At 36.0% G+C, this 17,733-nt stretch overlaps 1 protein-coding gene across 1 annotated transcript in view; it reads right to left on the reverse strand.

Moving 5' to 3' along the window:
- Nucleotides 1-1,197: 1,197 nt before the first annotated feature.
- Nucleotides 1,198-17,733, reverse strand: part of LOC130425886 (uncharacterized) — a 33,057-nt gene continuing 16,521 nt past the window's right edge. Inside the window, exons 11-19 of the mRNA XM_056752309.1 lie at nucleotides 15,180-15,314; nucleotides 12,962-13,045; nucleotides 12,593-12,691; nucleotides 12,304-12,387; nucleotides 7,206-7,301; nucleotides 6,507-6,605; nucleotides 5,775-5,803; nucleotides 4,772-4,822; nucleotides 1,198-2,608 (exon numbers count right to left, since the gene is read on the reverse strand). Coding sequence (XP_056608287.1) covers nucleotides 2,510-2,608; nucleotides 4,772-4,822; nucleotides 5,775-5,803; nucleotides 6,507-6,605; nucleotides 7,206-7,301; nucleotides 12,304-12,387; nucleotides 12,593-12,691; nucleotides 12,962-13,045; nucleotides 15,180-15,314 — 776 coding nt within the window. The 3' untranslated portion in view covers nucleotides 1,198-2,509. The remainder of the gene's footprint in view (nucleotides 2,609-4,771; nucleotides 4,823-5,774; nucleotides 5,804-6,506; nucleotides 6,606-7,205; nucleotides 7,302-12,303; nucleotides 12,388-12,592; nucleotides 12,692-12,961; nucleotides 13,046-15,179; nucleotides 15,315-17,733) is intronic.

Raw genomic sequence — 17,733 nt, forward strand, 5'->3', positions numbered from 1 at the left:
CTTTCTATCAGAACAGGCTACACAAATACTTGTCCATGTTCTTGTTCTATCCAGGCTGGATTATTGTAATGCTCTCTTGGCTGGCCATCTAGCATACACTAGGCCTATACTGTGAATCCAGAATGTGGCAGAAAGACCGGTCTATGACATGCAGAAGAGAGCACACGTCACATCTCTCTTCATCAATCTGCATTGGCTCCCAACAGCTGCTCACATAAAATCCAAAGCTCTGATGTTATCTACAGGACAAACACTGACCCCTTCACCTAAACTCACACATTGATGTCTTTTTATTGATTTGACTGCTTTTATTGTTCTCATTTGCAAGTCTCTTTGTATAAACAAAATCTGCTGCATTAACAAGAGTAAATGATTTCACTAACTCTAGTTTCTGAACACACTGCAGCACAAAAACAGCTTTCATAATAAAAGATAGCAGTTCTCCTAAATACTGATTAATTCAAAATATCAGCGCTGACATCAGATATTTTCATTTAAAAAATAAGGACCACAGTATACTGAAAGATTAAATATTTACTATTAAGCAAGCACATTTTGGTCTATATCGCTGTCTAAATATAGTCAAACTATATTACTGAACTGAAATTGTTCCCCTGTCATGTAAATACACAACATAAAAATAGCTGTCCAGATATGTCTACAAAGTAAAATTGTTTCACAGACAAGGTTTAAAGTCCCAGACTATAATAAAAGTTTGAGCTGTCTTAACTGAAACAACTAGTACCGAAATTTCTTAAAATATTCACCATTGTTTTCTCAACATGCCAAAAAAACATGCGTGAATATCTTAATTTATCTGAGACAATTCTGTCTTAATTTACCTCTCAATAATGACTGTGATGTTGATTTTAGGGACTCCACAATATATTATAGGATTTAAAAACAATGTTTACAAAAAAAATATTTTCAAAACACTAAAAAATAGAAAGAACAGATTTTCCACATAGCACACAATAAAACAGTGATGTTTTGACTTCTCAGGTGCCTTTCGTTAATTTAGGGTAAATCAAAATGAACAGAATATGTCTAAACAGATTGTGACATCCTGAATATTGACATGAAGAGCTCATCAGTTTCATTTACGGTCTCACTGTTTAGTCATCGGTCTTAAGACATTTTCAGGCTGCTGTTTTTAATACACATGTGGTCATAAAATATTGACTTTGACACAAGTGATTCAAGAGTACAACTCAACTCAACTTTATTTATATGGTGCTTTTTACAATTTTCATTGTTACAAAGCAGCTGTACATGAAACACATTGACTACAAGTAAAACAACTAAAGGCATATATACCTGTAAAAACAAGGTGAAAACAACAAAGACAGACATACAAATGCTCCACACACACAATATGCAAACATACTTACACACATTGACATAGACGCACACACACACAAACACACTCGCACACACACACACAAACACAGTCGCACACAAACACACTCGCGCACACACACACAGTGGAAGCACACATTTGAGATAAAGGAGAACCACGGGTCAGATATTAAACGGAGTGTAAATTCTTATATGTAATATTAATTATGTCTAACTTCTGAATTCTAAAGCAGCCCCCCCGACCAGGGCCAGTACACAACTAAGTCCTTAATATTCTTTGTAAAAGCAACCAAATATCAGCTTAAGCTCATATATCCAGAGAGAACACAATTCACCTGCAGAAATGAATTAAGGTATTTCTTATTGTTAAGGTGAATTTGAGTTTTTCTTTCTTAAAGGTCTGACAGAAAGTGTCAGTAGGCAATACTGAATTATTAACGATTTCTAAAAGGCCAAATAAAGATTGAACTTCCAACTTCAGTGCTGCAAATGTGTTCATAGTACATCAAAACTTTAACTGAACAAAGGTGAATTATAATGTATTGAAATACAAATTATGAAAAATGTCTGTCTCTGATGAGAAAATCACAGATTAATTTATACATTTGATTAAAAAAACAATTCTTAAATGTAAGAATGTAAATGTAAATGTTTTTTAAAAATCAAATCAACATTACATGAATACAAAGAAAATGTGCTTTCACACAAGCAAACATTATAAACATAAGGTGCGATTACACCATGCCATAATCACCGTAATTACCTATAATCAAACATTGAAAAATCTTCACGTTCTAGTATAACTTGCAGGGGCAGGAGTTTCCTGAAAGCTACCAAGTGTACCACATGTGACCACGTGACCACTTCAAATCTCGTGAGAAAACCACCGAAAAATTGTGTTTTTACTGTTGCTATAAATACACAAAATCCTCAGTCGAAGGATGTTAACAGCACTAAGTATCACATCATGTGGTGTCATCTCCAAACATCAGTAATTATGAAGCTGAATACAGCGATATACAAACATTTACAAAACTATAAAAACACTGAAACTATAAATTATATAAACAAAATCCAGTACAAATAAAGAAAACAACTCAGTTTGTCTCAAGAGTGTAGAGTAGTCAGAGTGTTTGTGATGAATCTTCTCTCATGTTTGTGAATCAGGTTGAGTTTCGTCTGCTTCTCTATGTTTATCAGTCTCTTGTGGATTCACTAGAGGATTCATTTCTTGATCATCTGCTGCATTCTGAGTTCGGAACAAGACACATACGTTAAACAACAACAACATGTACAACAACATCTCAGTTCTGCACCTGCAGAGTTTCCAGCACTGCACATATGAGACGTCTCTTTATATCTCCTGATTCTCTTTCAGCTCATCTCTAGAGATTAACTGACAATAAATCAAGATCTGGCTGATGAGGACGGTCCAGTAAATCAGATTTAGTACCTGCAAAACATGTTTATCTATTCTGTTGCTTATTTAACAGTAACCATGTTTTCTGATTGAATATTTTTAACATATAGCATGATATGAATTCTAGTTCTTGCGGTATAGTCAAATGTCATGATTCAGCCATCACGTCATGTTTATTCTTGGTCTTGCGGCGGAGTCATGGCATAGCCTTAGGTTTTATGTGGAGAGAGAGGTTTTGGGCCTTAGGGATCGTCATACTCTCTCTCTCTGAGTCTCGTCTCTGTTTCCCGCCCGTTCATCTCGTTTACCTTCCCATCAGTGTTTCATCCCCTACACCTGTAACCTTGTCAATGACCCTTTTGTAGTTTCCCTTTAAATAGCCCTCGTGTTCAGTGTCTTGCGCTCGTGCATTGTATTCTGTGGATCCATGTACCGCTGTACTCATGTTATTGTTTGCTATGATATACCCTAATCTAGCAAGTGTTTAGTCTAGTGTTTGGTAAGTCTAGTGTTTAATTAGTGTTTGGTAAGTCTGTGTTTAGTGCTTTACCCCCTCGCGGCCCTTTATTTTGTGTTTTTAAAAATAAATCCTTTTGTTAACCCCACTGCTGTTCATTTATTAATGTTAACCAAATACAATTTATTCACCAGGAACTTTTTTTGTATCTATATCAATTACAACTGAAGAACTGTCTGGATCATGGATGTTCATTCATTTTTAAATATGAGGTATCTGACAGCCGGTAAGTTGTTTTAGGATGGTAAAACACTAAGCAACCTTAGGAGATGGTCAATCAGATACATTTATCTGAGGCTTCTATGTTAATCATTTACAAAAAAGGCATTTTAAACATTATATCATATAGGCCACTGTCAAAGTCTTGAGTTGAAGTGTGATTACTAGACCTCTCGACCACAGAAGCACAAGGGAGAATTGGAGTAGTTCAGTCCTAGGGTGCTTTCTCAACTTTAGTTCGGTTCATTTGGTCCGGACCAATGGCAAAAAATTATACATTGTAGCATTTTTCAGCGGCATAAGTTCCTTTTCATACCACACTGAGTGCTTTGGTCTGAACCAGTTGAAACAAACCAAAATGCAGTCACGTGACATCATCCACATCACTCATTGGCGAGAACGTATTTCCTAAACTGTCTGAATTTTCCCGTACATAATTTCTGACCAATCGAAAAAGTCAGAAGCCAGCTGACAAAACGCTGCACTATGGAGAGACGACTGCGAGGGCTAATGGTGCTCCAAATATTGCGCTGTTTTTCTGAGTTTTGGAAAGTTGGGATGTTATATGGTCACCAGAACAAATTTCTGTGAGGCTCCGCACCTCCTCACAACTCCAAGTTTGTTCGCGAGCTGCGAGTTAACAAACACTTATTCTCATCCCATAATGCAGAGCGCAGCTGACTAAAGCAGCTGGTTTAGTCTAAAAAGGCAGTACTTTTTGTATTTGGGTCTGTTCGAGGTTGGATCACGTTCTCACCACAAACAAACCGCTTTTTTGGTTCGCTTTTGGTGCGATTGCTGTATTCACACTCACCCAAACGAACTGAAACAAGAATGAAAAAGAACTCGATTGCGAATCAACCGTATACTTAATGAGGCAGGAGTGACAGAACTCTGACCTGGAGTTGTGCTGCAGATTCAAAGTCCTTGTAATATTAATATCTCATGAAACACAAACACCCAAACCTGCTATTTCAAGAATATTGCACACTACTGTTTATATTAGATAAGTAAACATACCCTGATGAAGAGTGAGTGTCAAAGCAAAGGCAGGTTGCATATCAAACCTCATTGATCATGTTCTGGATTGGTTTGTATTAAATAAGGTAGACATTCAAAATGCGCACTGCTGTGTTACTCCAGGATCAGAACTACTATATTTTATTAATACATCATCTCTCTACTTTTAAAGATTTGTTTAATTATGAATAAACATATGTCCTTATATTGTGTAAAACCTCACATATGCTACAAACCTGATTCTGGGGTGATTCAGAGGGCGCAGCTTTTTTACACTTTGCTGGAATCTGTATTAATGACAAAACAACGTTTTAAACAATATTTAGTTTTGGCACAGTTCTGTAAAGGTGCATAAACAGTACTGAGGATATTTATTTTTCCCACGCCAGTGAAAATCAATTTTGTTTATCTCAATGGCTTTATATTCAAGGAAAAAATGATCATGTGTGACTTTAACCCTTGCAAATAGAATAGAGATGTTATTACCAATCAGACATCTGCCATTTGAATTTAGAAGGGTAAAAACGAAAAGAACACAACTGCAATGTGTAATGTTTAAAAGTGTAGAAAAAAAAGAAACATTTAATCATAACTTTGTAATGTCATGACAAGTTTGCAACCCAGTTTCACAGCAGTTCAATTTACAATCTATTGATTCGTGTTTATGGACATGAATTTAGCCGTTTTTTCATGTCCAGACCTATTTCATGTGATTTAGCACAACTTTTTGTATCATTCCGCACAACTTTCTATACACATACCACATGTTTATACATTTATATATTTATAACCTGTGATCTGAGGATGTTGTACATATGTTATGAGGTGGCTATAAGCCCTTACCCCACCCTAACACCTGAAAACCACAGGTGCAAAGTCAAATCATAATACAATTTACAACCTCGTAAAACAGGTATGAATTCTCATCAGATTGCGTTGATATATATTTATACATTGAAGATACAGCATATTAAAATACATTGCATTGAAAGTCGTGTTGACTGACATGAAAAAAGTTATGCCAAGGGACACAAAACACAAATAAACACAAATCAATAGATTAAACTTTACCCTTAAATTCTCAAGACTGTGTTGTAGTTTGACAAAGTCTTGTTTGAAACAAATCGTCCCTATTAAATCCATGATCACTGTCATATCAGGCAGTGCAACATAAACAATGACATGAATAGTTTAACTGTACATCACAAATCAATTAGATTTACATTATATGTCACAAACCTGACAACACTGCAGATCCTTTTTGATCCCTGTGTGTTCAGACAAGTGAAGGAAAACATCATCAGATTATTATTAAACATTTATATTATTACAAATTATAGATTTATATAGACAGCTGGTTTAGTGAAAGTGAATATAGTTATGAATGAGCGATATCTTCTGTCACACCTCAGTCCATGTGTGAGATACATGAATCCTCACATCACACTTAAACATTTCAACTAAACCTATATCAAATCATTTTAAGGATCAGAATGCATCATCTAATGCAATAACCATCCATTACCAAATTTGCACTCCAATATCTGCGCTATGTGGCTACACGTTCATGTGTACACCTGCATATTTAATGTATATATTCAACGTCTAATTTGTATATATTGTGTATATACTGTGCATATGTGTATAATGTATTTTGACTTGTACAGTCTGTCTATTTATACTTTACACTGTTTGTCTGCACTACAAACTTTCACTTAAGTGTGTATAGTCATACAGTTGTTTGTCATAAAGTTGTCTGTCCAACTGCATTCTACTTTGTACTCACCACACCTGGTGATGTGACCATAAAAAGTGATTTGATCATTTATTTCCTGACAGGGGTGTGTGATAATGAGAGTGACAATCATGTTAACAGATTCGTGGCACCGGCCATGTTTATAAAGATCATTTACTTAAAAAAAAAGAAGAATGTAATACAATGTCATTAATAATAAATCAGTTTGTACTCACAGGGTGAAAGTATGCCTATCATCACCACCAGTGCAGTGAAGAGACTTTCAGAGGAAAACACGATGATTCTCAAATCCCCCGCCAGACCTTCACCATTAACTGAGAAGAACAAGAAAATATATCTTACACTGGAGACAAATTCTTTAACATGATTTAGTACTTTACCATGATAACTTATATACTGTATCTACTCTTTTCTGTATCCTTTCTCAGTAAAGGAACAAAGAAATGCAGTATACGGTCAAAAGGATATGAAGCATTCTTTAATGATTTTAGCTATTAAATCCAGAGAAAACAGGAAAAATCATGTCTACAATCTTCAGAATAATGTGCTGTTAACTTTGTATCTGGAGTTTAGGGAGGAGCTCTTTTATGTTCCAGCAAGAAACTATTTCTATGGACAAACTCCAAGGAATGGTTTACTGATTCTAGGGTGGACCAACTTAACAGTGTTTCACAGATCTCAGACCCGAGCCAACATCACTGTCTGACCTCATACTACTGTCAGCACACAGTTCTCTAGAATGAAACTGTTTCCACAGAATTGATGGGAATAGCAAAACCTGTTTGTTAGAAGGGAGTGTCCACATGCTTTTGTCTGTATATTGTAAAACTTGTTTACTGGTTTCACCATGAACCAAATAGGTTATGAAAACATTTTCTCACAGTTTAACTTGATAAGGTGTTGTGTTCACTCACGTGTTTTCAGTATCAGTTCAGTCATCAGTCCAACAGCACTGAATACAACAACACCAACTGATCCAAACACATAAACTGCAGTGATACGGGTAAAACCTGTAAATGAATACATGTAACATTTAATGTTTATGATGCGTTACAAATAGTTTTATCAAGTGTGTCTCATCACATCATCTAATGCTCTATACATGCACTTGAGGCATCACAGATGTTTTGATGACTTTGATCACATACTGAAAATGTGTCATGCCTGGGCAAGTAAAAACACATCATGTGTGGTTATTGGTACAGGCACTGAGCTTGTTTTGCTACACTTATTTACTTCATGACCGTGCACAAAAAAAATACTGGTTTGTTTTTTACCAAAACCTCTTGTGCAGCATGTAATGTGTAATGTGCAGTAATGTGTGCGAGTCACATTAAGGTTTTGGATACAATATTTCATCCTTTAAAAACTTCTGCATCTTATTGAGGCTGTCAGCAGGTTATTGTGTTATAATATTAGGATAATAAAACCCTTTCTGTCCGATTATGATACGCAGCTCCTTGCTATTTTAAGACTGGACTACTGCAATGCTTTAATAGTCTTCTAGCCAGTGTTACTAGTGTCTATTCAGATGATCCAGAAGACAGCAGCGCATCTTATCTTCAACAAACCGAAAAGAGAAAACCTCATAAATCCTGATCTCACTCCACTCAAGACTTTAACACTGACTCACAGTTTATGTGTTCATAATACTGTTCAAGTCTTACAAGTTATTTGTCTAATTTTGTTCTTAGTTAGTTAAATACTGTACATACATACATATGATAAATACATAAACATTATTCATTTGGCAGATGCTTTTATCCAAAGAGACAAGTAGCAGAGCATTTAACCTCTTGTCATTTAGTTTCATGAAACTAACATTTATGTAGTTACATAAAATCTTACACTGGTCTAATTTAAGATGAAAAAAGACTGATGAGCCCCCGGCTAACATCATGTGTACACCGGATGTGTCCGGCGTGAATCGACACAACACACGGCTTGTTCTAAAGGGATTGTCGCGTCACGCCGCATGTAGTGTGGACAGAATGTTAAATTATAATGGGTTCTGTTGTCTTTTGTGGCATCACGCCTCGTCCGGTGTAGACACAATGTAACTTTTTGTTATGATCTGTGTTTTCATGAAAACTAATAAATCTATGGTTTTATGAATAGGCGATAAGTAGAGCTTGAGGTTTCCCAAAACCATTCAAACCCACTTGAAGTAAAGTAGATGCTGAAGAAACTGTTTCCTTCATTATATCTGCTAGTATCTGACTGTGTGTGAGTCTCACTCATTTACACATTAATTTTCTCAGTTATTGCTGTGCAAACCTTGTTTTTTTATTTGCATCGTGTAGTGTATGGATCAAGCCATTCAACCTCTCACTCCCTTTTGTCTAGGTATTAAGATCACATCTTCAAAGACCATAGCAGACCTAGCTCCATGGGGTCTGGTTTTAGGGTTTAAACTCTCAAAGATAGTGTGATAACCATTTGGTTTCCCTGTAGGATGTTTACGACTCATAGACTTCAAAGCGTAAGTAATTAAGTCTGTGTCTCATCTCTAACTTACCATCTGAGGCTAACCAGAGAAACTTCTATGACAAATAGGAACTTATTTGATTTAAACTATCCTTTTTGTAAATCTATCTAAATGTCTAGGTTGTGTGTTGTCGCTCGTGCTATTTTATATACTCTGTATTTGTTAGATATGCAAGTTTTGATTCAGGGTTCATTTGACGTATTCATACGTTCACAGTTCAATGTCTTGCATGTTTCATATGTAACTACACATCTTTGAAATCCCTATATGATGAGCTATGTTATAAAAACATAGCACACATCATACTATGCCAATAACTAAGTTTAGGTATTAAACGCAAACTGACCAAACTGTCAGAGCTATGCAAATGAGGTGCCATGAGAAACAAAGGATCTTTCTTAGGCCCCCTTTTCACTTTCATGGCATTGGCCCGCAGACCATCTGGGGGCAGGGCAGGTATGCATTTAAAACACCATCACCGAACCAAGTGTGAAAACTTTTTTGCAATCGGAAAGGAAAAGAAAGAGGACGAGAAGACACTCCAAGGGACTCCCCTCTGGGGAGTCCGTTTAGTCAGTTTAGGCCATGGAACTTTGGACTCAGAACCCAAACTCAGCGTTTCAACAGGACTGCATTCTGAAAGATTTCCATCAACGCGCATACAGATATTGGTCCAACAACAATATTGCAAGTATCCGTTTCTAAATATAGATTAGCTGCGTTAAGATTAGCGTGCCTCTTTGTTAAAGATGATTTTAATGGTTTTCAGACATGTTTTACCTGCCTCGCGGCCATGCCCTCTCACTTTCTCTCTCTCTCTCTCTGCGCATCCTAGCGCATTTGTGTTTCATGTATTTGTTTGTCTTCATTATGTTTACCATGTAGAGTAGAGTTTAATAAAAACCATAAAGGCATTTGTGATTGGTTCTCTGCGTTCACGCTCACAAACTTGGTCACTTAAACTGTGTTTCGATCTATGCTACCTCTGCTCTTAATTCTGTTTGGTAAACTCACGTTACTTATAGTCATGAGATAACGTTAGTGTATAAAATCATTGATGTATCTGCTGGACGGATACATATGGGATTTGTATCACTATCTTTCTAATAAGAATTGTAAAATATGTATGTGTAATGACGATTATTATACATATTTGCCTTTGAGCTAAACTAATTCCTTGACTGAATTTGACGTTTTAACAACTCATTTCATATATGTTTGATCTTGATAGATCTGGTGGAGAATCTTATTTGATGAGTAAACTCATCCGTAATTTAACAAGCAGCTAAAAACGCTACAATCGTTATCATTATATTTGTTCAAGTACATAGATTTTACACTATTGTATTCCTCTAAAATGCAGACACTAAAACCACACTTGTTTTTAACTTTAACTCACTCCTACAGGGGTCTCATGAACAGTCATAGGCCTCGTTCACACTGTACAAACATAAAGTAGACAGTCCTGTATTTAAAGTTCTGTTCAGTTATTTATGTGTGTGATAACCATATTCTATAACCAAACTCACACCTGCAAATGTTCAGGCCTCACGACCGCATTTATGAAGAAGCCACGCTATGTGAACAGAACTGTACTGGACAACTAGTTGTCACCTGTCATTTTTATTCACTGTGTTAAGAAAGGTGTAGTTCACTCTGTTATGTACACATCTGTTAACCAGAGTTAATCTTCCAACACCAAACATCTGTGCTGCATTGAAATATTATATAAAACTTCATAGATGCCAAAGTGAAACACCAACTCTCTTGTGTAGACATACTGCACACATTTGAGTGTTGTGTTCAATATTTACATTACAGACAGAATTACATGTGGCAATAAATGAGATATAAATCACAATACATAAGATATAGAGTATAACACTACAAGAATATAAAACCTTAAAAGATACTGAATGATTGAATGAAGGTGTATGATGAAATGCTAAATATAATGTTAAGTCTATGATCAAATGTATTTATGATCCTGGACAACAAAGTTGCATAATATGAAACCTGAATCAATAAGCTTTCTATTGGTGTATGAGTTTTTAGAATAGTACAATATCTGGCTGAGATATAACCATTTAAAACTCATGAAGTGGAAAAAAATCCAAATATTGATAAAATCGCCCTTGAAGTTGTTAATCAGAGAAACTGTGGCAGACCATCCACTCACAAAAACAAAGTTTTGATATATTTAAGGTAAGTATCGCGTTACTTAAGACTTGGTTTTGTGATCCACGGTCACATTATGAAAGGTGGCTGCAGTTGTTGCCGATTATTTGTTGAAATTGCTGAAAACTCTTCCTCTCCTAATTTTCTGTATATAAGAAACTAAAATTAAATGTACTTTATCACAATCCGCTTGATAAGCCTGATGTCATGCACCACGATGTATCATTTCTGAGTCCACACGCCAGGAAAGAATGTCATAGGAAAACAACAGAAAGCTAATAAACACTCATGGCGTGAAGTAAACGGGCCCAATGTCAGGACACTTTTTCAATCTAGAGCGGTTGACAGTTTATTTGTTTCCATGACAACACAGATCATAACAAAAAGTTAACCAGCTGGACTTTAGTATCACTATTACACCGGACGCAACAGGCGCGACGCGACACAACAAAATTCATTAAAACCTCATATGAACCCATTATTATTTCAAATATTGTCCACACTGGATGCGGCGCAGTGAGACGCGACAAACCCATAGAACAAGCAGGTTGTCATGTCACGGCGTCCGGTGTAGACACGGTGTTACTTCTTAGACCACTCCAAAATTTTGGGCAACGGAATTAGAATTTAAATACCAGTTTTAACAGAAAAAAGAAAGTGAGAAACTTTTGAGACTAGTCTTAAACACATAAATGCAAAGGTGTGTGTTCCCTCTCAGCATCAGTAACTCAACACAACCTATCGGCTTGAGAAGGCTACACCACTAGTGAAATCTTTAAAGAAGATGAAGGATCTGCTGCACAATTAGTCAGATGAACATGGGATGAGAAAATAATGTGCACATATTTTAGGGGACTGCTTTATGAAACTGGAAATAATGCAAACCAGAATCAATAAAAGTTCATTCAGACAACTGATTTTTTTTACATGAAGCAAGGTTTTGCCAAATATTTTGAAAGCCGCGGAAATACTCTTATAGCTGTGATTTTAGCGTGTTGAAAAGTTGCGGTGCGGCGAAACGCGACAAACCCATTAAGAACAAGCAGGTTGTCATGTCGCGTCCGGTGTAGACACGGTGTGACTTTAAACACAAACACAACCTCAGATTTTTTTTTCTACTAATGATTCAATATTGCTTGACTAAGAGATTAAGAGAGAAAATCAGAGATCACAAACACACATCAGATGAGGAGAGAGGATGAATCAAATATGATCATTTTTTTCATTGGTGAATGATGAATATTTGAACAAGATGTAAAAACGTTTTGGTTGAAAGACAATGAACAAGCTAGTAATAGATAACACATTAAAGAGATAATGATCAAAGCAGATGATCAATACTTTACCCCAATCTCCAAATGACGCGAAACAATTCCAAACTGTCCATATTACTTGAAGAAACCCAATCGTACAGGCCCATCCAACACGATCTGTACATGAAGAATAAAGCAACATTATAATCTTCATAACAACACAAATCTATTTATATTGCCAAAGATTTTAAGTCCTCAATTCATTTAATAAACTAATTTAATATGCATATTAATAGTAGAAACACAAGACAAAGGTGACAGACATATATATCTATTCAGAGGAAATGTTTTTGATCATAACATTTTAAAAACAGGTTCTTACCATTTTCTTTCTCCAGTGCTGTGATGTAGAAAAACATCAGTACTGTATTCATGAAACACATTAAAACGATCCAAACTAATCTCCTGACCAAAGGTGAACCTGGAAACAAAAAACATTTACTGAATTAAACTGCATTAAAGGAAAAAAACTTTAAAATCACGATCATCGTCTCACAAATGTCCACAGCAAATGAACATAGATGATCATGCTACTGAAGAACTGGAAATATTTTACTTGTGTTTAGCACAACATCCAAACTCAACAATTCATGACGACTAAACACACATGCATTTGATATATTATTCCATTATCATGTAATGATTAATTTCTGCATTTAAAATAGGGTAAGATGACAAATCACACACTTACAGCCTAAATCATTCCCACATACATCATTCCAATCATATCTGGTCGCTGATGTTATGACAGGCAAAACTGCAACAATGATGAAACCTAAAAACAGCAGAGAGATTCGATTAAAATACATGCTGGAGTGACAAACAAGTCTCTCAACAGATTCACATCACAGAAATACATAAAAATCTATGTAATATGTGCGTTGACGTGAGTGCTCCATGAACAACTCAATGACATCAGATAACGTATTATAATCATAAGGCACTACATATACAGTAACTCATAACTCAACATAAAACTGGAAATAGTTAAATCATTTCCCCAAAAAGCAACAACAAGCAGTCACATTTCTATTGATCGATCTCAGACGATTCATCTTTTACAAGACAATGAGAGAAATATTAAAATCAGACAACGATCAGCAACAACATTATAAACCCCCTACAGTACATAATATCATCTAGATCCCCTGTGCTGCCGAAACAGCTCTGATGTGTCGAGACATGAACTTCACAAGACTAAACATGTCCTGTGGTATCTGACACAAAGACATTACGAGAAGATTCTTTAAGATCTGCACAGTGGGGCCACCGTGAATCAGATCTGCTGGTCCACCACATCATACAGATCCTGAAATGAATTAAGTTCTGGAGAAGTTAGAGGACAAGACAACACCTTGAATCTTCATCATGTTCCTCAAACCATTTCTGAACACTGTGTGTAATGTGCAGTGTAAATAATCCCGCTGAAGGACGACACTAACATCAGCAGACACCGCTCTCATGAAGGGTGTACCGGGTCTCCAAAAATGTTCAAGAAACCGTACATCCACATGAGTGCCAAAGGTCTGCCAGCAGAACACTGCCCTGAGCATCACACGCCCTCCACGGCCTGACTTCTAACTCATCGCCATGTATTCAACACACACGCACCCATTCATCCACCTGATCTGGAGGAAAATCAGACAGATAATCTTCTGCTCTGTGGTCCAGTTCTGATGCACACAGTCCACTGTAGATGTTTTCTCAATGATAAAGGGGTCATGGTGGGCTCTCGGTCTGCATCTGGGCAGCTCCGTACGCAGAAAACTGTGATGCTTTGTGTGTCTAACACTTTTCTATCATGTGCGACATTACATTTTTCAGCAATTTAAGCGAAAAGCACAGCAGCTCTTCTGTGTGATCGGTCAACACGGGCTAGCCTTCACTCATCATGCCATCAATTACCCTCTGGTGCCCGTGAACGCTTCATCGCTTGTCATTCTTTGCATCACTTTTGAGCAACTACTGTATACCAGGAACACACAAGACTTGTCATCTTGAGGATGATCTGACCCAGTTGTTCAGCCATCATTATATGGCACTTGTCAAAAGTACTCAGATCCCACCCCTGGACAGTTGACATCATAACAATATAATCAATGTTATTCACTTCACTTGTCTATCAGTGGTTTAATATTGAGGCTGATTGGTGTATAATCAACATTATAGAAATATAAAAGTTCATAAAATCCTTCACATACAGTAATAGGGTACATTTATTTGATGGGTTGCACATGGAGGGGCTCACACCCTCTCTCCAAGATCTTCCCTGGATTGATTTAATAATCAAATGATAACTGAATGTTGATGGTTAACACAGTATAAATGCAGTACTGTATCATTAATAGGAATGCTAAACATAGTAAAGATACAAATCCAACCGTGTCCTTAAAACAAGGCTGACAGCATTAGATTTTCCCTTTGTAAAATATTTCATTTTCTTATTCATGTGCCAGCTTGTTATTTATTCATAATGGTCATATTATCCTTCAGTACAATGTATCGACATTCCAGCTTTATATTCAATATCAAGCCCATGAACTATTTAAAGTGTAAATTAACAAAGTTGAGATGGTGACGTAGTGAGACTTGAATGACAGGATTATATAAACAAGCTCCTATCGTGAAACTCAATCATGAACCTAGACTCATTCATTATTTATTAACAATATAAAAAGTGTCTATTTCAATAAATATGACAACTTATCATAAACTTCTCATTGCATACACACAGGTAATGAATCAGATAAATTAGTATCATCTCACACTGCTTTGATTCAGCGTCAGTTCTGAAAAATATCAACTTGTTTTCTCTGGTTTTGCTAAATATGATTTGAATACTAATAATGTTGCTTTCCTTATTTCTCATGAATGAATTCATACACTGTGGGTTATAAAGATGATCTCACCTCCTGTGGCTGATCCAAATGAGAAGAACAGGAGGACGAATTGTAATGATGGGAGAACATAAAAGGTTATAGAAGCCACAACATCGAGTATAGTGTCTACCCGCTGGCTCAATTTCACAGTGATCTGAAGCAACACTGCAGAAAAAAAGAAAACAAAATTAACACAAGGACTCAAACGTTTGAATTAATGTCATCAACATTTATCATTACAGATTTATAAAAAGAAGAACATCAAAAAGAACAGATGAGGAAATAATAAATAAACTGTGTGGTAAGAAACAAATAAACAAACTTTTCATGAGCAATAACAGCATCAGATTATTATTTTAAACAGATGTACAGATACTTATTCCACACATACAGGTTCTAACAGATATTAAAGACTAAAACGTGCAATCTGTAATAATAAAAACTGTTCAAACTGTTCAACTTAACTAAATAGTATTATCTGCACCCTACAATCTTTTAATGCATTTTCACATCAGATGTGATCTACAGTATTCACATTTGTTTTTACAACGAACAAAACCCTCCTAATAACTAATGCTTTTATAGAACAACGTATCTATTCTCAAATCCTTAAGACGAACACATGATTATTCTCTGAATATTGCCTTAAAATACTTGACATATGTGATCAAAAGTAAATTACTGCATGTGTATATGGATGTATAAAGCAGAGACAAAGATGGAACTGCTTGTGATGTTGGCCAACAGTTCATCACAACCTCTCTATTCAGTTAAGTGTGATGGTTGACATCAGTTAAGCTTCACAGACCACTGTCCAGTCATGAAGATTTGCTTTACAAAATATTAGGAAGATCAGACACTTTCTATCAGAACATGCTACACAAACACTTGTCCACGTTCTTGTTCTATCCAGACTGGATTATTGAAATGCTCTCCTGGCTGGCCATCTACCATACACTAGGCCTATACTTTAAATTAAGAATGTGTCAGAAAGACCGGTCTATGACATGCAGAAGAGAGCACACGTCACATCTCTCTTCATCACTCTGCATTGGCTCCCAACAGCTGCTCAAATTAAATCCAAAGCTCTGATTTTATCTACAGGACAAACACTGACCCCTTCACCTAAACTCACACATTGATGTCTTTTTATTGGTTTGACTGCTTTTATTGTTCTCATTTGCAAGTCTCTTTGTATAAACAAAATCTGCTGAATTAACAAGTGTAAATGATTTCACTAACTCTAGTTTCTGAACACACTGCAGCACAAAAACAGCTTTCATAATAAAAGATAGCAGTTCTCCTAAATACTGTTTAATGTAAATTATCAGTGCTGACATCAGATATTTTCATTTTAAAAATAAGGACCACAGTATTCTGATAGATTAAAATTGTAATTGTTCACTTTAATTTGAACATCAACACTGTTCCTTAAAACATTGAGATATTCAAATATCTTTTCAGAAAATCATGCGTTCATGTGTTTAAGCCTGTAATGTAAGCAGCCATTTTTTTCCCAGTAGGGTTTTTAAAATGAAAAATTGTCATATTGCCACTAAAAATGTACAAATAACTGACGACATTCAAAAGGTTTCACTGTCATTGGAGATCGACTGTCCAGTAGAGTTTAACTCCAACTTGCTCCAATACACCTTTGTATTTTACAAGTGACCATGCAGACCCTGATAAGATGAATTAGGTGTTTGATTATGTTTGGAGCTAAACTCTCTAGGACAGCCAATCTCATGGAGCAGGTTTGGCAACCTCTGGTCTACACTATATTCTGAAGATCACTGTTCCATCTGATGACGTGAAAAACAAGACTGACAGTCTTGACCATCATGACGTCACTGATATATTTAAGACTAAAAAACCTTGCTGTCTTGCCCTGAAGCTCTACATTGATATGTCCATGACGGGTCAATAATCACTGTCATCAAAGATAAGAGATCAATACTACACAGTTCTGCTCTGATATCTCTTCTTACCCTCAGGAGGTAAACCAAGGGGCCCTCCATCCACCAGAATTACATCTAACATTCACACAATCTTAATTACCACATTTATTTTGCAGAAATATCAACAAAATATCTACACCAAGAAGTCATTTAAAATATAAACAAATATCACTGCATTAACTATGCACATAGTCCTATAATAATACAGCTCCACAGGATTCCCTTGTGTTTTTGTTTAAAAAAAAAATGACATGATTGTCTGATCAATTTTTTTAATACTTTTTCGAAACATGATTTTAAAAAGAAAATAATAAATATTTTAACAATTTAAGTTCAGATTACATAAAACCAAGTTTAAATAGCAGTAGTTTCTCTTACACAGAGAGAAAATAACAGGCTTTCTTGGCGTAATTGGCCAGTTTAGCGAAGTCTGCGGCAGGAGCGAGAATTAAAAGAGGAGCGTTGAGGGTCAAGTGCAAATAACACACAACTGCTTTGTTGCAGAGTGGCTTCGGGAGCCCGGAGAAAGCCATCCAAAAGCGGAAGCTGGTGTAAGGACTCGTGCGCATATGTTGAACATTGTGAGAGAGCCACAACCAACAGTCTTTATTTTTATGAATGTTTGT

Source organism: Triplophysa dalaica, chromosome 7, assembly GCF_015846415.1.
Source record: "Triplophysa dalaica isolate WHDGS20190420 chromosome 7, ASM1584641v1, whole genome shotgun sequence".
NCBI lineage: Eukaryota > Metazoa > Chordata > Actinopteri > Cypriniformes > Nemacheilidae > Triplophysa > Triplophysa dalaica.